The sequence below is a fragment of the Daldinia loculata genome (genome assembly GCF_022478755.1).
Source record: "Daldinia loculata strain CBS 113971 unplaced genomic scaffold F4817scaffold_64, whole genome shotgun sequence".
Lineage (NCBI taxonomy): Eukaryota > Fungi > Ascomycota > Sordariomycetes > Xylariales > Hypoxylaceae > Daldinia > Daldinia loculata.
Window position 1 is genome coordinate 61,313 of NW_026054918.1, and position 20,807 is coordinate 82,119.

A 20,807-nucleotide genomic window follows, 5' to 3' on the forward strand; every position below is an offset into this window, starting at 1 on the left:
TCATCTTATCTCTTACGTCCTACGGGAAGGGAAAGTCTATTAAGTCTTAGACCAGGCTAAGTATATAGCCCATCAGACGGTTTTATCTCAAAAAGCAAAATAGTACAGTTTAACCTCGAGCACTTCCCGTACAGTGTCCTACAGTCAGCAAGTCGAAAAACATGGATTAACTGCGGCCATAAGACGCGCTGACATTAGCCGCGCTGACTTGCAGATTCCTCGTATGATTGGCCACTGTTAATATGGAGTCTATGGTCGAACCATACTGTCGGGTCAGCTTTCGCCCCCCGTCGAACCCCGATTGGGCATCTCGCAGACCTGTTTCCATGTGAGAAGCACATCGAGAGGTCCTCTCTAGCCTTGCTTGGAGATCGACCCAAAGTTCTGTTATGTCCGGAAAAAAAAAACACCTCGGTCGAAGAGAGACAGGAAGCCGATGTTGCTCGGCCCGCGGAAAACTACTTGGGCACCATTTATACCGATATTCTCGTTTCTCCACTGTAGATGCTAGTCTTCTAGAAAGAGACACATAGACGCCGTTTAAAGGCTATGGATTGGCTGAGTGGGCCTGCGGTGTTCCCCTGTATAGACAGGTATCGTCGCATGCCAACATCTTGTGTGCCCTCCTTGTGTGAATCTTATCTCCAATCCCAGAGCGGGCTGTGGGGAGAGTACCTACCAGCACGATTGAGATGGGATGTACCTTTTGCAGGGGCCGTCCTAGATCTTCCATCGGCTCACCATGAGGAAAATCCATCTCGGGCCGGTGCATGGTGAGAGTTCATCCGATTGCTTGTGCTGTTTAGGCATCACTGCGATTTCCTCTAGGCACTTAGGATACCTAACTGGACCTGTGATTCTGAGTCTACCTTACATCGGTATGAGATCTAGCCGACTTATAAACTTGTTCACCCCGTTAGGACTTTCTCGTCTTCCAAATTGTCGTCAGCTGGAGCCGACAAGTAACATGCGACATGGCTAGTTCTACGGATTGCGTCTCGGGCCGCTGCTCGCGGATCTTTCTCACATACGAACCTTTCCTCGCTGGAAGTGCCATCTTCCTGGCCTTATTTGCTATTTTGATTCCCATCACATTGGCCTTAGGGATCAAGTACAAGAGCTCTGTTTTCGCTACAGCGGTAGTGACGGGACTCGCCTTGGAAGTGGTGGGATATATCGGTAGACTCCTGTTGCACACTACCCCGACCGATAGGAGTGGTTTCATTCTATTCTTGATCGGAACTATCACGGGCCCGACGTTCATCTGCGGCGGTATATTCCTTATAGCGCCGCAAATCGTTACCATCTACGGCGAAGAATTCCGCTCATGGAGGCCGGTTTGGTATTTATTCGTACTCTATGTGCTCACGGCTGTATCTCTTGTACTCGAGTTGGTTGGAGTGCTTGTCTCGACAATTCAAGATGACATAGGAGAAGTAGGTTTTCACACTTGTGTTAGACATGGTCTATGAGTCTAACTTCTATATAGGTTGCTATAGGCTCCCATGTCCTCGTCGCTGGACTAGTTATTCAACTTATTACCCTGGTTATCTTCATTGGTCATGCTATCCTGTTCGCGATTGCCGTGCAAACGAGACACCATATGTTGGATATCAAATTTGCCGGCATATACAATAGCAGGTCTTTCAAGGCCTTCTTGTTCGGTAAGGAAAAGCGATAACTACAGCCTACGAAATCCTAGTAGGCTAACTTTCAAATAACGCATAGCATTCACATTTGCGATTCTCTTGCTCGTCCTGCGAACAGCCTATCGAATCGTGGCGATTGCCGAGGGATTCGGCAGTTCGATCGCGCAGTCGGAAACGTTGCTACTAGTACTCGACGGGTTGATGGTACTGCCCGCCACTTTAATCTTGCTAGCATTCTTCCCGGGGCGAATTCTGCGGGACTCGGGGTCCCAGACACTACCTCGTAGATCCCCCAGAACGCCACTTCAACCGATACGAGTAGCCCCGTACGACTTGCCGTCGACCAGAAGCAGCCCGACTTATAACCGAATCAGTACCAAGTCTTCTACGCCAGGTCATTCTCCAAGGAAGTCAGCACCGCCGCCTCCAAGTAATATGGTGGACAGTGACGCCTTGTGGTAAACGAGGGCGTTATATGAACCGGGTTCGGAGATCACATAGGGTATCATGTGGGAAATCTATCAGTATCAGGAGGAGGGTTATCTAAGTAGCATGTAGCGTTCTCAACCGCTACCTGTCAGGCCAGCTGTGGTGGCTTTTCGATGAACATTTTCTATTATTCTCATATACCCTTCATTTGGATATAGTAGGGGGTTGGCCTTAGGAGTACTGGGGCGTCACTCATTTAAAGTTGCTTATTCCTGCGTTACGTAGGCGTGGATCCCGGCGTTGAGGATATATATTTTTAGCGGAGCGCAAGGTCGTCACTTTGGGATGAGTTTGCGTTGTGGGTTTATTTACCTTCTTTTGAACCATATTATTATTGTGTCTTGAGCGACTTCTAGCACAGTGGAATCTGAATTAACTACTATTCTCCATGCTATGAAGATGTTTACACCGTTCCTTGATAAGGCCTGCGTGACATGTCCGCATTCCTTGATTTTTACTTGGCCATAATTCAGGGTCTAATACAGGTACCTCTTTTAGGAAGAGTTCAAACCTGCAAGCACGACGCTAACAATATAATACATAAGAGACAGTAATACGTACGTACCAAATAACGCACTCAAGCTATCACGCCAAGAGCTACACTGTGTAATCACCTCGTCTCTGATAAACTAGCCCACCGCAAAATCTTCTCTGTCCCAACCCTCGGTCCCGGCCCTGCTGTCAGCGCCGGGATGAGCCAACCACCGGCTCGGGTTAGTAGTGCCCGTTCCTTGCCTGCTCTGTAAGTCGGGTGCTCCTATTGGTCTCCCTGGACACCTGCTTGTATATATGGCGCTTACCGGACAAAGAGAGTGGAACAGATCGATCGAGGGTGAATATTGCTAGGGTCATTATTAATTTGCATCCTAACGCTAAGAAGAAGGGTCACTTCCGTACTCGCTAAGCGGTATGGGGTCCCGGAACGCTGGTCGGCGTTTATGATCGAGGACGTTCTATGATCTTACCGATGGGGGAGGGGGGCAGAATAGGGGTAAAGGCCATCTACCTACGCACAGAAGTACCAATGTTGGATTGTTAGGCATAGCGAGTATCTCATGACTGGCGGGTAACTATTGATCTAGGAATATTCGCCGGCAAAGGAGTTCTTGTAATTAGCCAGTGACCTACCTGAGGGGTGCAACGAGTTCTATCCCTTGCGTGGGAAGATGCGCCTATTATCTTCGACGAGCGCCACTATAGTCCTAGTAACAGGGGGCAGTTCGCCGGAGTATGTATGTATGCCATAGGATGATTTAAACGCAAATCGACAGCGCTTATAATATTGAGTGGCACACCCTTATCAACGTCGGCATGTTGAAAGTTCTATCATTTTCCGAAGCCTCTACTTGGGCAACAGAACTAAGGCTCCTAGATAGGTATATATACCCAGACATGCGGAGTGTGAAATTTTATATATATATTCGTTAGTCAAACAAACTGGCCAATGCTTTAGAGCATTTACCCCTTTTCCGCTTTGTTGGCGCTGCGCTCGCTACGTATGGGGTATAGAGTATCCATCCAAAGTCGAGGGCATTGCGTAGAATTATATATACTCTCAAGTCAGCAATATGATATCGTTCTAAACCGAATCAGCTTGGTACCGAGCTGACTATTTGCACTGCGTTCCTATCGTCGCCTCGTATTAATTAGTAAGATTATTAAGAGGTATCTTGGAAGCGTATATGATCGGTCCCTAAAGTGTTAAGCATAATAGGTATGAGAAGCACTACTCTAGGAGTTAAAGGCGGGCGTGATATACTTTCAAATGTACTCGGGAATAATAATTTAGGGGTTAGTATTCGCGTACAGTTAGTAGGAAAGGGTATACAGTTGTTAAGAAAGAAAAATACTATACACGCTTCACATATTTTCAATCTCTTAGAGTGTAGGTTCCAAACCTTACGATAGCCAGGCTTAAGACGACCAGTGTCTTCATCTTGCTCCGACCGGGTCTTCCTGGCACTGCCCTACAAGTAACAATTCATTGTCCTATACCCTTTTTTTCTTTAGGAAGCTTCAATGTTCGACACAATACCCTTTGTCTATAGAACATTCGCTTAGCCTTCCACAAAGCCCCGGTTCAATACAATCAAATTACAGGCATCTTCGAGATGATAGCAATGATTCTGTTTCACAACGCTTTCTTCAATTTTGAAAATGGCTTCATTGTGTACAGGTTCCAGTGTGGGAAACCCTTCTATATTCTATAGGAAATCTAGTTGTAAGAAGAAAAGTATATAATATGGATGTAGAACCTAGAGCTTTCGATTTTGCCTTCATCATCTCACACAGATTCCAGATCGTCAACCTTCTGCTTAACAATAAGAACTACTGCTCTAACAAGCTTGATTATCTGTAATCTTCGACTGTCCGATTACTAACTTTTACTCATACACTTACCATTTTATTTAAACATAAACAAGATGGCGGAAACCGAATCTACAGGCCCTTCAAGCGCCGTCGCGCAACTATCGTCTGACAGTACTCTTAGTGGGTTCTCCTTGCCCGACCCCGGCTTCGACCCTTCTAACAATCATGCCATCAAGGCTTATTACGAGAAGAAAGAGAAGAAGGGTGTCCTCGCCGACGAAGATGGTATCGAGGGGGATATCGAAGAAGAGGCCGAGAGAGCAGTCACTGACTGGGAGGAGGCAGTCGGTCGAAAAGCGACCGACGAAGAGCGCGAAAACATGAAGGCAAGGATCCGACAAATTCGTGCCGGTGAATGGCTGGAAGGCGCAAAAGCGCAGCTCGTCGGGAAGGCCACTGTTCCGATCGCTTGGTTCAACCGTCTCGTAGCTCAGAATGAAGGGGTTATCCAGTTTGTTGCCCAGAAATCCGTTGAAATGAAACAACGGAGACAGGAGGCTAACGGGAAAATCGCGGAACTCCTAGAAGAGTTTGAAAGGCTAAAGGACGCTCAAGTGGCCAGCGAGGACATCGACAAACTTAAAGCCCAGATCGAAAAACTGGAGCAAGAAGTTTCAACGCTGCAAGATGATCTTACCAAGGCCGAAGAAAAACTCAAGAAGCTCGGCGAGGAGAACGACCAACTAAAGACCCAGCTTAAAGAAAGCCAGGACCGCGAGAAAAATCTCCAAGATAAATACGACAGGCAAACATCCGAGCTAAATGTTTGCTACAGAAACCTCCGGGATCGAGAGGAAAAGATCGAACAGCTCGAGGAAGAGGCGAGGGCAATACGGAGAAGGGAACGAGCTGTTAGAAATGACAACAGGAACCTCGAGAAGACGATCGCTGAGCTAAAGCGTAGGCTCGAGGACAGTGAAAATGACAAGAATAAGGCAACACCGAGCACCGCGCCTGCCCCATCTGCTGAGTTCGACACTATGAAGATACTTCGAGAGCTCAAGGAGGCGAAGGAGAAAGACGAAGAATTGAAAGAAGAGAGCAAAGAGCTCCTTGATCGATGGATGGCCCAGGTTGCCGACAGGAACAATCTCTTGGAGTTCTACAACGCCGTGGGTGAAGTAAGAGAATCGATGGGCAAGCTGAAGCAACGAGTCGTCGCCTTTTACCATAGTCTCGGTTACGACGACGACACCGTCCGATCTGCGGGAGAGGCTCTCGACAACCTCGAGGAGCAGATTAGGGAGCAACCTCAACAACGGCTCGGCGCCCGGCTCTGGGGTCTCAAGCTCCTGGCTGAGAAGCAGATGTTAGGGACGGAGCTAATGACGCAGGTGATTAGGAACGACACCCTAAACATGAAGCTTGAGATGGCCAAGCCGGACGAGCAGATCGACATGGAGATACGTATGGAGTACAATATATTCAATGACATCGAGATCAATAAGCGGGTCGCAGCAGAGACGCAGATGTACCGGGCGCATCGCCGCGAATTAGTTGGGAAGATGTTCGAATGTGGAGAAAGGTTGAACCTGATCGCCGTCGAATGTCCTGACCAGCCGACTCGAGAAGCCATCACGACTGCGTCTCGGGAATGCTTATCCCTGCCCAGTCTTATGAGGCTAACGCCGGTGGCTGCAGAGTCGCGCGAATAATCTGCAAACATCGCGTCTTCAAAGTTGTCCTCGCTACCATCTCTGACAATAGTCCCTATATCGCGGGCTTAATCCGGAGCGAGCAACTGCCAATATACTATAGAACGGCCGAGTGACACTAAGAGTAGGGCCGGGGGAAAGGGGGAAAGGGGGAAAGGGGGTTATCCAGTAAACTGCCTAAGCGTCTGTGTATAGGGATCTTCACCATGTTTCAATTGTTTACTCGTAAGTTCTGTTTTAGTTAGTAGATGATTGTTTAGTTAATGCATTAGCGGAATATTTCTTGTAAAACTTACAATTTCGCACCTACATATATCGTGTATTTTAGGATGAAAACTTGGACACCGTCGTGAGGCCGCGCTTCTCCGCCATCCCTATACGAATGTTCCACTTCGGGCCGTTCCCGGCCACTATATGCTGATTACCTCGGACGCTCTCGTAGCTCTCTCATTGACGTAGCGCTGATCTAGTCGGAGTTTTCTGGAGTCCTGCAAGATCGATTTGCAGCGGCCGTATTGATGATGCGGGGAAAGCTCGCCAGCAAAATATCTACGACGTAACTCGAGCTTGTTCCGAGAGAAAGCCTAGAGGCAAAGAGACCTTTGAAAGACAAGGATCGCGAACCCATGACAAAGGGTGCCAGTATAGTTGCGGAGCTTTATTGTTACCCCCTCGAATTTCCTTGTATATTTCGGTTCACTCAACGGAATTTTACCCCTCATGTACCTGCATATCTAGAATAAGTGGTTAGCCAACTTCGAGTTAGCTATGCACGGACTGAAAGGGCATGATGTTTTCGATAGCGGAACATCACTCCGTAGTTGAAGGACCGGAATAAAATAGGGTCACAGCAGTGTTGTCACGTTATGCATCCGGGGATGCATGAGGGAAACTGAGCGCGAATGCTTCCTTGTTGAACAGCAGCGTCCAGAATCTCCTGGATTCCGTCTCGGCCTGACTCGTATTGACAATGTGCCTGGGTAGACTTCGTCTGAACAAGCTCAAGCGCTTATGTAAACGTCGCATAGCCAAGAGATCCCGATAGTAGGGGGTTGTTTTCGACCGGGAGTATGGAACGCCATTTAATTATCGTGAGAAGTACAGTTGAGCTTGATATTGCAGGCATGCCGGCTACCGCTGCAACTACCGCAGATCGCACGACATCAAAAGAAGTCTCTGAGGACTCTCATATAGCTGCAAGGTTTATTAATCCGGGGAGACACTTAGGAATAGAGTGTCTCCATGGTTTCCCCAGATTTTCGCCCGGCAGAATACGGTGGGATGTTCCTTGTGAGATGCCAATGCAACCTGCGAGCTATCACTGCAAATTAATTTCTGCGAATGCGTAGGCGATTCTCACGCCGAGGGATGCTGTAGATAATTAGGATAATTGGACGTTGGGGTATCCCGAAGAAACTTGGCGCCACGCCAATGTACCGATACCATTAAGCTGACGGTTATTATGGGAGAGAACATGTGAATTAATTGTCATATTGAGTTTAGTGAGGCTGACCTTTGCATATCATGTTATTGTCTAGGTGAAGGGATTGCCGAAGATTATTATCGAATCAACTGCGCAACCCAATGGCACGGATTGAATTGAATGTGTTTTCCCCTCCAGAGATTTGGGTCACAGGCGGTAGAATTGCTCGCTCGACGAAAATACCTATACATCAGGTAAAAGGTAAGCGACTAGGTTAATTATATACTTGGTTAGCCTCGTCATTGGTTGTAGCGGTCCTTGTTTAGACTTGTATCCTGCTCTTGAGCGAAGATCCGATCTAGTAAAAAGATTCGAAGACTTCCTGAAGACCATTAATACGGAAGAGTGAGAAGTATCATGCCAGTTAAACGTGAATATATCGGTCCTGCTTTACGGTGCCATTGCTGAATACATATAATTACAGAACTGGCCTAATGTGAAATCATCAGTTATAATTGATTGGTAAAAAACTTGGGTTAGATATCAAAACCGAGTAGGCATGCGAAAGGACTCATCTTGTCCCGATCTGGATTGTCGGAGAGATCGGTCAGATAGATCCGGCATGCTACACGGCACTCTTCAAGTACAAAGAGCCTCATGGCCTGTAGGATCAATCCTCTTATAGAAGACGAACGTACTCGATCCAGAGCTAAGGTCGAGCTAAAAGATAAGCAAAATACCCCTGACAAAGAAACCACGAGTACGGGTTGAAACGGTTAATAAAGCAAGCTGTAGGACATCTTGCTACAATCAGTCCCTCGCCTGGTCCCTTTCGGGCCTGCAGCAGATTAGATTATTCGTTTCTTTCTTTTTGATACTGACTGCCTAATTGAGCTTGTCGGTGAGATAGCTATTGGTTCGTAGTGGAAACGGCGAGCATGTCATAGCCGGGGGCTTGTTGTGTTATCCGGCTTGACTGTGGAGGACTGAAGCTTGACCGCGATAAAGTTGAAAACTAAGCTGCTACTGTTACATTGGCCGTTTTTAATTGCTAGGTCATGTTCCGGTCATTAAGTAAGTAAAGATCGCTTCTTGGGCCAGTAGGATAGTTTCTCTCCACTATAACGTACGCAGTCTTTGTTGGCTAGTCGGAATATTTTAGCCGCCGTAGGGATAACGAGCGCTTCTTAAAGCTTTATCATTAGATTAGTCGCAATGAGGTAGGTGGAACAAATTTGATAACGATATAGGACGTGGTCTTTCACATGCTGACAAGTCGCTGACATGGTCTCGACCCGTCTGACAAATCTCCATGATTTCTGAAGATGTAAGGGAAGCAAATGGCACAGCTGAGCAAAGCATTTTCCTACCTAAAGACATGCTTGATGCTGACCTAAGGGTAACGCACCGGAATTCTTAAATACCAGAGACCCGGTAATCAGAATGACGCGTGGAGAATGCCAAGTGTTAAGGGTCCGCGATCATGTATGTTGATTAAGCCAGCGATGACATCTCGCCTCTGGATAAGCATAGATAACTGTTACCATGATGGTAAATCGGGCTACGAAGCAACGCAACCCGACCCCTGGATTCGCGGCTTGGGAGATGAATTTGGTAGTGACACATCCGTCTTAGAAGTAGACTCAGCCAGGATGAAGAATCGCGGATTTTTTCAATTCCCTGGGCTTGACATCAAGGTTTTCTGTGGTGTTCAAGGAACCAGGCACCGTGACAAAGACAGCGTACACCACAAATGAGTACAATCCTTCTCGTCGTAACTCATGGGCGTACACCCTAGCACCCGAAAGTCCAAGTCGGTAATAGGATGTCGTTCACCTAGGATTCGGACGGATTCCATGGTGTTCAACGGCAGGATCACAAAACATCTGCGGCGTGGATATCTAGGAGACATTCATAGATAAGGGGCGTCGATCCTCGCACGGAAAACCCTCAGGACTTCGTAGGTAGAGAATTACTAATTCATGTCCTAATCGGGATAAAAACTTGTTGACGGTTGGGAATCGTCCGGGACTTCGACAAGGTTCATAAAACCGATGAATTTATCCATATTATCATTAACTTCCGACAGTAGTATAGCTGGTTTGGGATTACGAACAAGGTTATCGTAGGGTTACCAAGGAGAAAACAGAAGGTTGAAAAGGGAAAGAAATCAGGGAATGGGACGAATCGCAGCAAAGTCCGCTAGGGCTGCAAAGCATTAGAGTACCTGGAGTACCTAGGTACTTCCTCTATTCGGGGTACGGAACGGGGCATTGGTTGTTGCGGTCCACTAACTTGGGCACTAAACCTACATCCAATAGCTTTTAATTAAGGCCCCTGCTGCTAGCCTACAACCCTACCTTATGCAGCCTGTAGGTAACACCCTAGATCCCTGACAGCCGGTACCAAATATTTCTGAGTGTTACACTCACCCTCACCTTCATCATCTTCTTCACCATCTTCACCCTCCTTCACTACGTCAACCCGTCAAACCAAACACGACTATTCTAAGGGTCCAGAACATCAGCCCACATATCCACATATCCCACATATGTATTCTTTCTTCTATTTCCCCCGAACAGTACTATAATATCTTATTAATCCTAGTCCATAGCTCCGCCGACCTGGACCTAGAAATGCAAGTAGCCATGTCACTTCGGCTTCATAAGCGTAACCTCGCTCCGTCCACACACGTCCACATACGTCTGCATACCTTAGTCACTCCCACGAATCACACTTCGTAAGAGGCTTGCTGCTATACATCCAAATGTAGCACTGTATCTCCTTCACTCCAAAATGTAACTTCCTCGCTACCAGGAGCAGGGCTAGCTCACCACTGCCGGTGAAGCCATCTAGCCCCTGTCTGATACCGTATGCATGCATGTAGAGTTGTTAATCATGGCTCTCGCTGATGGATGAAGCAATCCCGCGTCCTATATGGTACTTCCTCTTTGGGCATAGAGATCCAGTTAAGCGTATTCTCTAACGACCATGGAAGACCATGGCCACACGGACATGTGCTTCGCCAAGTTATTCGACTCCGACAAGACTGAGAGCTGCCATGATTTAACTCGGGCTACGCCCGTTCAACTTTTCCTCCGAGCCAAGAAAGATTGCGTTGAGAATAGTTGATAGATTACGTCCGCCCCTAAGGTGACCTATTAGCTGATCCGCCTCATCCTTTGAAGACTCTGATATCAGATCAACAGCTCTCCACTCGGTCCCGATCTACCTACGTCCAACAAAGGTGTGCCTCAACAGAGACGCGTACTCGTGTATACTACTGATAGCACACTATACCATTGTTGTTTTATAAGACCTATCCTCCTCGTTCGTTTCTTAGGGGTTCTGATCGTAGGCTCAACACATCGTCTCATTATTTCGAAGTCATCATCACCTTTGCAACCATGAGTTCGCCAACATACGGGACGACGTCAGCGGCTGCTTCTGAATCTTCTACCGCTGCTGCTGCTGCCGCCGCCGCCGAAGAAGCGGCATTCTATGAATACCTAGAGGAACGACAAGTTAGGAACGCAAAAGTCTTGGTATACTACGCAGCCGGACTAAGTTCCCTTATTGGCGTCTTCATCATTGCTCACTGGCTTCGTTTAATAACTGTCAGACTCGGCTGGTCTCGTAACCCGATATTTCAACCTTTCATTGCTATAGCAAGGTGAGCATGCCTGTCGCAAGAGATGGACGCATTCTAACCTAGTATTTCCTTAGAGTTTCTAGGAGGATATTTATACAAAGCCTACCTGGCTTTACCTCTATCGGACATGCCGCCGTAGTGACCGCCTATGTAGCTCTTAATGTCCTTTTTAGCTTCTATAATGTCGATTACAGCATGCCTACCGATTTATGTGCCCGGTTCGGCTGGTGAGCTCTTATACTACCACTTCCATTTGCCGCGCTAATGTGTGATATGTTAGGATGGCAAGCGGAAATATGGTCTTGGTAGTCTTTCTCGCACTGAAGAACACACCTTTGGCGATTTTTACGGCTTATTCTTATGAACGACTCAACGGCTTACACCAAATTGCCGGATACACCACATTGGTATACACCATCTTGCATGGCTGTATATACACGGCCTACTTTTTCAACGCAGGAAGCATTTACGTCCTCCAACTTGATATCGTCACTGCTGGTATTATCCTTGGATTTGCTCTGCTCTTCACCGTTCTCGCTGGTATGATATTAAGGCACTTTCACTATGAGCTCTTTTATATTGCACACTTGGCCCTCTTTATTGTTATTGTTGTCACTATGGGTCTACACCGTCCCAATTTCAACCCCGACAAGACATTGTACGCGACCGTAATTATTGGTGCGTTATGGTTTGCCGATCGCCTCATTCGGTTCTGTCGACTTGTGTATAACAGTATCAACAACGAAGCCACTGTCTACCCTCTTCCGAATGGTGGTACTAGAATAGTGCTCAAGAAGCCTCTCCTACGCGCTCGGCCTGGGAAGCACTGCTACGTCTGGCTACCGCGAATGCGCGCCTTCGAAACTCACCCTTTTACAATTGTCGCTAGCGAGCCCATGGAGCTCATTATCAACACATATAGCGGCTTCACTAGGACTCTCCATAAGTACGCACTGAACAACCCTGGAGCACGTCTTAAGGTCTCGGTGGAAGGTCCCTACGGCACACTACCCGATCCTATGGATTTCGATAGAGTCGTATTGGTCGCAGGCGGCTCTGGCGCGACGTTCACATTCGGAATGGCAGCTGATATGCTGGCACGAATGTCTGAGAATTCCAGACAGCGGATTGACTTCATCTGGGCTGTTAAAGGTCATGGTAGGTGATCACACTTAATGATAAGTTTTTCGAGATTAGAAGCATACTAATTCGTATCTAGAAAACCTAACGTGGTTTACGCAACATCTTCAAAACCTCAGCAGCCACGTTCACGCTCCGAAAGTTGCTCTTAAGCTGCATCTTACAGAATTCGCACCTACATCGTCTATTAACCGAGACGACTCCATGGAACGACGTTCAACATCGGTTACCTCTGCAGACATAAAACCGTCGACTCTCGAAAGGGGCGCTGACCATTCTGCCATCAGCGTCCCCGGTTCTTCAGCCGCTACTCGGTACGAGTCCGACAAAGATGAAAAGGATATGGATGCAATGCGACATATGGAGATTCCTTCGGCGGCTACAAGCACGACGATGTTTCCTATTATTCATGGTCGGCCAGACACGGCGGCCGAGATCAGAGCCGCAGTAGAGTCTCTAGACAAAGATCAACGAGTTCTAATCGCTGCTTGTGGACCTAGCAGCTTGACTAAGATAGTCCGCGACATTGGAGCTAGCTATATCAGAGTTGATGGACCTGCAGTTGAGGTTCACTGCGAGCAATTTGGTTGGTGATTTGCGATCTGTTTGCAAGTATCACGAGTTAGGGATTTTCCTTTTTTATTACGTACCTATCTATGGGATACCTATGATGATCTATTGTCATCTATGCGTTTTTTTATGTAGACGGCGCTATTGGATATATCACCTTACACCAGCTATCAGCTAGGAACTAAGGAGGCGTTTTTGGAATTCGTACTACGATTATCGATCTACATAGACATAGGCACGTCATGTGTCTCTTATCACGGTTACAAATATTCTAAATTTACTCCAATATGTTCTCTATATCTACGGGACACTTGCCACTGCAGTCTAGCAACTTAGCACCATGAACAGGAAGTCCGACATGTTTCGAAGGCCCGATGCAGTCGTGAATCCAGCCGTGATCATCGCCGGGGATGGGCTTTTCCCATCCCACAATCTGTGGAGCACACATTAGCACGTCAGCGATCTGCAACTGAGTATCCATCGCTGCGCATTTTTTACATGCCTCATTGGTAAAGTCTCTTACGACCCCGGCGCAACTTTTAAACCACCAGTCGGGCCGCTCCCCATTACCAATGGATTACACAGCTCACGTCTGATTAGGAAACTAGACACTTGATCCCGGTCTTTTGATAACAAGAGCCGTGGATGTTGTTGCAGTATCAGATTGCGTTGTATCAATCGGTGATCATTCTTCAAGGGTACCTTGGCTACTTGCCCGCCAAGTCTACTATGGCTACCTTACCTACCTACCTAACCTAGTCGGCGAGCCGCAGGGTAGGTTCGTTGCACCTATACAAGCATAAACATTATATTATCGCTTCGTCCAATCAGGGCTGCAAACGGCTGTGTTCGGGACGTATGCATATAAATGTGAAGGCCTACCATAGGTAGGTAATGACGAGCATGAGCGTGGGGGACGTTCGCTTGTCAGTGGCTGGCCGGCCGGCTGCATGGTACAGCACGGGCAGACAAGACAAGACAAGACGAGACAGTCCCAATACCGGTACTTGCCTGGTCCCATGCACGTTCTGCCCTGCACGCCGTGTCGGCGTTAAATAAGGGTATACCTATCCTTCTTACGGCGAGCCCAGCGATTCACGGCCGTTTTTGGTAACAGCCCTCGACGCCCATGACGAGGCCTGACTCTTCCCGGCATCTCGGTAACAAACCAAATAGTGCGATCTTGCGCCCTTACGCCGGCACACGTAACGCGGCCAAATAAAGAGGATTGCGAAAATTTTTCCTCGTCGATGGATAAGTCTGTTTATTCTAGGTATTCTGCCCTTCTGTCATACCCAATCCGGGCTTGGCCCCGACCTGTCATTGACTCACCGGCGAATCCTCTGCGTTAGGCGGCTGACAGGATCGCCATCCCAGCGCGGGCCTATCCGGATTTGTAGCAGGAACCGGAGCGTGCGTGTGCAAATACCGTTGGAAAAGAGGGTGTTCCCAGGGGCTGACTAGGTACCTAGTCCGCACAGCACACATATCACTAGATATGTTGATGACGCGGGTGTGCTTACATGAGAATCTTATATCCCCACGACGGCCGCAACGCACCTATCGGCACGGGCCCGTCCAGCCTCGCTGAGCCTATGTAGATTGCGCGGACGGCGTGTGACGAGGGATTCGCCTGCAGCAACAGTCTGGGGATCGGGCCCCGGGGCCTGTGCGCCCCGAAGTTCTACGGCTTACGATGGGGTTTCCAGCAAGCTCAAGGTGCCGTTGGAAGACATGGCGGCGTCGAAGCCGTGGTTTTGTTTCTCCGGGTGTCTCGGCACTCTGAGATGTTGTCAAGCCCCTCGACGGCTGTATATCACAACTTCGTATTTTCGGGTTCTTCTAGATTAGTGTGCGTGGTGGAATATTCCTTACTTTTCATATAACTAGGCCCAATCCCGTAGACTATTCCAAATCTTATGGCTCCGTTTTGACCCCTCTCTTTGGAGGCCTCACTCCCAAAGTGCACTTACGTACTTCCGCGCGCAGATTTTGATGACGACGACACGATTCGATCCACATCGCAAGTGTGTTATACCGTTGGAACACCTTACCTAATGCGTTCGATAACACCTAGTCAGCGGAGCTCTACCGCCAGATGCGCCTGTATCCCACAGGGCGGGACCAGGATGAACACCATCGTAGACGCTCCGAAATCACTCATCCCCAGTTAGTCGCGGCGCCGTGATTCGTCCCGGGGCCCATGAGGTTTGATCTCTTGGCAAGCCACGTTCGATTCCATGATCTGACAAACCCCGACGCTTATCTCAACTAAGGTAAGTAGGACTTCCATACATACAATCTGGCTGGCATGGCTTGTACGACAATTACGCACCGGGCTCGTCAGAGGGCCGCGTCAGACCCCTTCCATGTGGATGCCGGGCCAAGAACGCTGGTATTTCGCCATTGGAATAATCCATGCGGTGTGGGTATGTGAATGAGCAGAGATGGATATCGAGGCTGTGGTGGATGATGTGTCACTTGGTTGGCGGAAATAAATAAATGGCATTTACTCCCATATCCGACACGCCCGTGCCGATTCGGGAGATCGTCGGTTTTGAACCCGATGCTGAATAGAGTCGCGACAGCTTCGTATCAAGCAATGCTCTTCATTGTTAGATAAACTCCTAAAAAACTTTAAACCTTGTGAGTATAGTGATTTATTATAGTTTTCGCAGATCAGAATTTGTACCAGCAGTTCGAGAAATTAGGTTCTCATATATTCACAACTGGGAGTATCGCGATGATGCTCATCTCTCCCTTTTTAGTCTTTTATTCTTATGGATTTGATACTAATGTTATATAATTCAAGTAGAGCTGTGAGGGTTGCAGTTTACCCCTGTGCGCGTCCCAGAGTGTTCGTGCTTTTAGGAATTAAGGGGCTATAGGGATTAGTTCTTTAGACTATAAGTAGGTAGTAGACAAGATAATCTACTTATCAAGCGATCCTGGAATATATAATAATACTTACACAAAATAACATATATATTTCTCAAGTATATTCCTATGAAGAACGGAACCTGACTTTGTAGAATTGATATTTAATTCCTTATTGTAACTTTCTTTAGTTTTGTAAGTCAACGTATCGTTATGAAATGCTTTTTAGGTCCCTATTATTAAAAATAGCATTGAGTAATAGATAATACCTGATAAGTCTTGGTTTCTAAAGCTCTTAGTAATTCTTTTACTGCATCAATTATATGCTTGATATGAAGTTAAGCTTAAAGTGGCTGGCTCGCCACTATAGAACGCATCATAGACAAAAGATAATGGTGTCCAGTATAGTGTGTCTATAGGTTGCTTACCCCTCTTCTTAATTCGGGAAGACACAGGAATGATACATGCCATGCGGACTTTTGTCTAAGACTTACATCAAGAAGGTTTCATGTATAAAGGTGGTGGTGATTCAAGCGGGCCGCGGGGCTTCATCCGCACGCATGTCTTAGATGAGCGTCTAAACTTCTGCACCAACGATATTTTATCACCAAGATTATTGAAGCGGGATAATCGCCACTATTTTATGTGACGATATAGGTGATGGCTGCATTGCAGTTTCTAATATCCATCTTGTATAACTTTATCGGATATGCAGCGACTTGAGACAGAAGTGGTGGCTATCATGGTAGTCATTGACCTTTTCTTTTTCTTTTCCCCTGGGCCTCCCAGAAGATCAACCGTTCCCCTTCTATGTAGCTGAATTTAAAATTTGACTAGTATTACTACTATGTTCTATATTCCCTAGAAATAACTTCAATGACAGTGATAATTGGGATTTAGATACTGTAACTCTTTACATCAATTTGCCTATAAGTTATAATATTATTACTTGATGACGCCGGAACTGCTTTGAGATGAAAGTTTATAGTCAATATAAATATATATCGGTGCTAACTAATAGTCTTAATTCAAGGCAAGTGGTACGGGCCTTCTTATTTGAGGGCTGGCTCCCAACAAGGTAGCGGACCTTTAACTCCGTTGTAAAGCCTGCTCCAAGTATTCACTGACCAGGTTCTAGGATGGTAGAGGAGGAAAGATACTTGGTAGTGATAGAATGACGTAGTATAGAGAACCTAGCGTATTATAGCTCTACTACTCGCTTTACATTACATGCTCTAATGAGATTGACATGTGTACACAACGTACTCTAGAGCACGAGGGATACATACCAAACCACTCATAGTCTCTAATCACAACTTACCTCAAGTAATAGAGACAATATCCATTAGTAACGCGCAAGGGGATGCTAACACTAGGCTCGACTAAGCATTACTGAAAATAGAAGCGCTTTGATGTATGGCAACGACCTCGGCATTAGCAAGAAATAGTTTAGGTACCTAAGTATAAGCAAAACCCAATTTAGTGAGGGGTATATTAGTTATCCTCAAGTGAAGCTAAAAGGGCCTATATGATACGATGTTGCAAGAGTGCTGCTACCTGACTTGGAAAATACAATGTGTTGGACGGCTTCTAGGCAAAGACTATATGATAGAAACTCTACAATCATTAAGAGGTTTTTAGACACAGCCGACATACGCCTCGATCTAATCCTTGAAGCAAGGGGGACGATGGGCTGGACAAGAATTTAAAGTAAAGAATAAAGCAAGATAGTGGGAGTATGGACTCAAATATATTCTCACTCTTCATAAATCTCTGAGCCTGGACGGGTCTCTAATTATTGGCTCTATTGTAATAAATTGGCAAACGATCCCTAGGGAGTCTAATTCTCCTTACTCGCCGATAGCCTATTCTAAATGCTCTTCAAACAACCTTCACCAAGATCTAAACAGCTTTAATATAAGTAGTATGGAGGTATTCATATCTTATCATACTCTTCTGTCGATTCGACTATCCTCCTTTCTTCCATTGTGACTCTTAAATGCCGGCCCTTGGAGCACAAGGCAACCTTCATTATTTGATCTAGGATCCAATGTATGAAGGCAATTATTGGCCGAACTAACAATGTCGAGTAATCGCATATTGTAGTAGATTGGAAGGTTAGACTCGAAGAACGCGAGCTCGTCAGCTGGCAAGAGGTTAACGCCCCGCTCTAGAGGCAAAGCGTTTCCTTGCAGTGACGTGGTACTACAAGTTCCAAGCCAGATTCCATGGATAGCGACAGGGACATGTTCGAATTATTCGAGGTGCAATACCTAGAAAAGATAGATCTATTCGTTCACCGAGGAAGAGACTTTCCGGCATTGTATTTCCCTTTTTTGCCATTCCTAGCCACGAAGGGAGTAATCTTGTTTTGAAACAGCCTATTACACTATAATCAGAACTTATTGACCAAGGCTTTGGATGTGGAAAGTAGCAAAATCGGGTATTTAGTACCTTGTAAACCGAGAAATTCGAAAGCCAGGAATCGATGGGAGTAGAGACATGCCACCTTCGCTGTTTCGTAGTTTCATGTAGAACTTCAGCCCAAAGTAGGTGATGAAGGTCAAAGCAGCGGAGATCGAAATGTAGAGCCAGATATAGCCAGAGACTACCGGCGACATCGTTGCGTCGCTAGGGCCTCCTGAGTCAGACGTATTACCACTATCTACTGGTCGATACCGTAAGTCTCTCCAGTCGTTAGACCATTGAAAAATGGGCATAGCGAATATGGTCTATTATATTTGTCAGAAGCTGTATAGTAGGATTCATTTCTAAGAACCTACCGCCGTTGTCGACAGGGGAAGATAGATCATAGCCACGAAAGCGATACCAGTAGCAAATTTTGAATTCTCGGTGCTGGTCTGGGCTTCTTGCCTTGATAATTCACTCCTCATCTATAAACTTATAAGTAAAGGGGCTACAACATACACGACTCTTGCTGGGGTATTGAGATGACAACTTACTATATCTGTAGCGAACGAAATGTCCTCAACAAGGATTCGACATTTAGAACTTTGGCCATTGAGCATCATAATTATATCGTTAAATCGCTCCGAAATTATCTCCGTCATTCTCGTCGAAGGTTCATCTTTGAGAGTCTTCAGCATCTGCAAATCCGAAAGAGCCTTGGATAACTGGAGTTTCGTGGCCTCGACTTCTTCCTCAGCCTTCCGGATGGCTTCTCGGGTCGACCTAACCTTATGGATAGTTTCCCAGCTGAAACGATCCTTTACTTCCTTAGCTTCTTGAAAAGCCTTCTCTCCCATGAGAGTATCATATTGCCAGTGCCTTTTACTAATCATGGTACAAAGACGATCGTACTGCAACTCAACGTAGATGCTCAACATGAGAAGGGGATGTCCTATTGCATCCTGATGAATGTTTACGAGCCCTTGTATCCTTCTGATTTGCTCATCCGAACAGCAGAACATAACAGCCAGTGTCAGGCTCTGCTTCTCGAAATGAGTTGCAGCCATAGCAAAGGACTCTTCATCAGAATCCGGATTTACGACCGCAGTGTGCATCCAAATTTTCTCTGGGCCCTCTGGAAACTTGTACGTGCGAGCTACGGAGGTTAATGACGTCTGTTTTCTTACCGCGAGCATTGGAAAATGGGCGGGCAGGTGAAATGCTTTAACTACTTTCTGCCAACTTTCCGAAGAATCCTTGTCCAAAGGAATATCTGTGTATGCCGAAAGGACAGCACTATCTGTGAGTTTTATATCTTCCGCTCGGGGAATACAGCTGCATTATCTCAATATGTGTAAGTCCCTATCAGATAGCGTTCTTCGAAGGCATGGGAAATAAGAACCTACAGTATTACAAAACCATTTTTAGGTAACTTGTCTACGATGAAGTCGTCCCGAATGAAGTCCAAAGTCTAGTCAATCAAAGATGAGCCAAAAAGCAAATGAAGTATAGAAAATAGAGCCGATTTGAATGCTAGAATTGGTATAGTTGTACCTGTATCCAATTTTCCCAGCTTTGATGGTCCGGTAAATCAATTATCTCAGCATCTTGAACCTATTCCAAAGATTAGAACTTTTTTACTTGTAACTAGTCTTTATTACTAGTTCACCCACCGCATCCAATCCCCAGTTCTGGATAACTCTGCATTGTTGACCCTTGGTACGAACTTCCAATTCGTAGTCGAATGAGTCGAGATGATTAGGAGCTATAAATGGATCGGAATCAGGAAACCACTCCATATTGGCATAGCTATGCCTCGAGGGCTACAGTTCAATGCAAACGCAAGCAATGTCATCCTGAGACTCAGGGGTATGTAACTACTTATATTGGGCGCGCCCCATAATTAGGTTGATATTTTCCAATGTCCAACTGCATGAGCTGAGGTTCGTGGCGCGGGCATCTTGCATGAGCATCTCGAAGTCTCATTGGCCCAGATCATTTAAAGAAGCAGGCTGCAGGTTGTACGAGACCTCGGCGGTTATGTGGACATGAGTTTCGTGCCACCTCTATTTTACATCTATGAGAGATATACAATGTATGAAGGTAATAAAGCCAATAAGGAATTCCAAGTTAAACAGAAATTCTAACTTAACTAGAATTTAAAGGCACTTGGTATTGAATATTGGTATGAATAAATCCCTGACCCCTGTAAGGCCCTTGCATATAAAGGGGAGACGTTAAAACGTAGAGTCGACGTTTGAATATCCTCGTAGACGCAATCAAATATTCACCATCAAAACGCCGAAGCAGCTTACTTTTAACAGATTTTGAAGCTACCTACCTGATAAAGGAGTAGGTAGATGAGGTGAAGGTATTGTAAAGTTCCTTGCGAGATTGTGATCGCGCACTGAAGGCGCCACCACAAGCAAGAACATTAATTCGAGGATCAAATATACGTATATTTCAATTGGCATATATCATGTAAACTTATTTACTCATTCAAAGCTGTGTTCAGCGTTTCCTAGTCTTGCTTAGTCAAAATAGCCTCTGTCAATATTTGGACAAGTATTAAA

General features: G+C 46.2%; 4 protein-coding genes across 4 annotated transcripts; 3 read left to right on the forward strand and 1 right to left on the reverse strand.

The window, feature by feature from the left end:
• The first annotated feature begins 876 nt into the window (after positions 1-876).
• F4817DRAFT_249784 (RTA1 like protein-domain-containing protein) lies at positions 877-2,221 on the forward strand. The gene is made up of 3 exons (XM_049299148.1): positions 877-1,436; positions 1,490-1,664; positions 1,729-2,221. The coding sequence occupies exons 1-3, from the start codon at positions 975-977 to the stop codon at positions 2,109-2,111; spliced, it is 1,020 nt and encodes a 339-aa protein (XP_049155285.1). The 5' UTR covers positions 877-974; the 3' UTR covers positions 2,112-2,221.
• A 2,249-nt stretch (positions 2,222-4,470) lies between these two features.
• On the forward strand, positions 4,471-6,396 carry F4817DRAFT_249813 (uncharacterized protein). Its single transcript, XM_049299149.1, has one exon. It carries the CDS (start codon positions 4,562-4,564, stop codon positions 6,161-6,163), a length of 1,602 nt encoding a protein of 533 aa, XP_049155286.1. The 5' UTR covers positions 4,471-4,561; the 3' UTR covers positions 6,164-6,396.
• Positions 6,397-10,687: 4,291 nt separating this feature from the next.
• On the forward strand, positions 10,688-13,099 carry F4817DRAFT_249865 (ferric reductase NAD binding domain-containing protein). Its single transcript, XM_049299150.1, has 4 exons — positions 10,688-11,259; positions 11,313-11,465; positions 11,519-12,396; positions 12,458-13,099. The coding sequence occupies exons 1-4, from the start codon at positions 10,994-10,996 to the stop codon at positions 12,970-12,972; spliced, it is 1,812 nt and encodes a 603-aa protein (XP_049155287.1). The 5' UTR covers positions 10,688-10,993; the 3' UTR covers positions 12,973-13,099.
• A 4,459-nt stretch (positions 13,100-17,558) lies between these two features.
• On the reverse strand, positions 17,559-20,309 carry F4817DRAFT_349370 (uncharacterized protein). The gene is made up of 7 exons (XM_049304819.1): positions 19,908-20,309; positions 19,789-19,848; positions 19,641-19,705; positions 18,789-19,569; positions 18,609-18,719; positions 18,280-18,557; positions 17,559-18,206 (listed from the first exon to the last, which is right to left on the reverse strand). Exons 1-7 carry the CDS (start codon positions 20,031-20,033, stop codon positions 18,122-18,124), a joined length of 1,506 nt encoding a protein of 501 aa, XP_049155288.1. The 5' UTR covers positions 20,034-20,309; the 3' UTR covers positions 17,559-18,121.
• Positions 20,310-20,807: the final 498 nt, after the last annotated feature.

What these genes read in the sequence shown, in the direction of transcription:
- F4817DRAFT_249813 (XM_049299149.1), top strand. Translation starts at nt 4,562, where the DNA reads ATGGCGGAAACCGAATCTACAGGCCCTTCAAGCGCCGTCGCGCAACTA.
- F4817DRAFT_249784 (XM_049299148.1), top strand. Translation starts at nt 975, where the DNA reads ATGGCTAGTTCTACGGATTGCGTCTCGGGCCGCTGCTCGCGGATCTTT. An exon ending in TTCAAGATGACATAGGAGAA is followed by an intron (nt 1,437 to 1,489) that starts GTAGGTTTTCAC and finishes ACTTCTATATAG; the next exon opens with GTTGCTATAGGCTCCCATGT. An exon ending in TTTCAAGGCCTTCTTGTTCG is followed by an intron (nt 1,665 to 1,728) that starts GTAAGGAAAAGC and finishes AATAACGCATAG; the next exon opens with CATTCACATTTGCGATTCTC.
- F4817DRAFT_249865 (XM_049299150.1), top strand. Translation starts at nt 10,994, where the DNA reads ATGAGTTCGCCAACATACGGGACGACGTCAGCGGCTGCTTCTGAATCT. An exon ending in CCTTTCATTGCTATAGCAAG is followed by an intron (nt 11,260 to 11,312) that starts GTGAGCATGCCT and finishes GTATTTCCTTAG; the next exon opens with AGTTTCTAGGAGGATATTTA. An exon ending in CTGGGCTGTTAAAGGTCATG is followed by an intron (nt 12,397 to 12,457) that starts GTAGGTGATCAC and finishes ATTCGTATCTAG; the next exon opens with AAAACCTAACGTGGTTTACG.
- F4817DRAFT_349370 (XM_049304819.1), bottom strand. Translation starts at nt 20,033, where the DNA reads ATGGAGTGGTTTCCTGATTCCGATCCATTTATAGCTCCTAATCATCTC. An exon ending in GCTGGGAAAATTGGATACAG is followed by an intron (nt 19,706 to 19,788) that starts GTACAACTATAC and finishes TTGATTGACTAG; the next exon opens with ACTTTGGACTTCATTCGGGA. An exon ending in TTCCCCTGTCGACAACGGCG is followed by an intron (nt 18,558 to 18,608) that starts GTAGGTTCTTAG and finishes CAAATATAATAG; the next exon opens with ACCATATTCGCTATGCCCAT.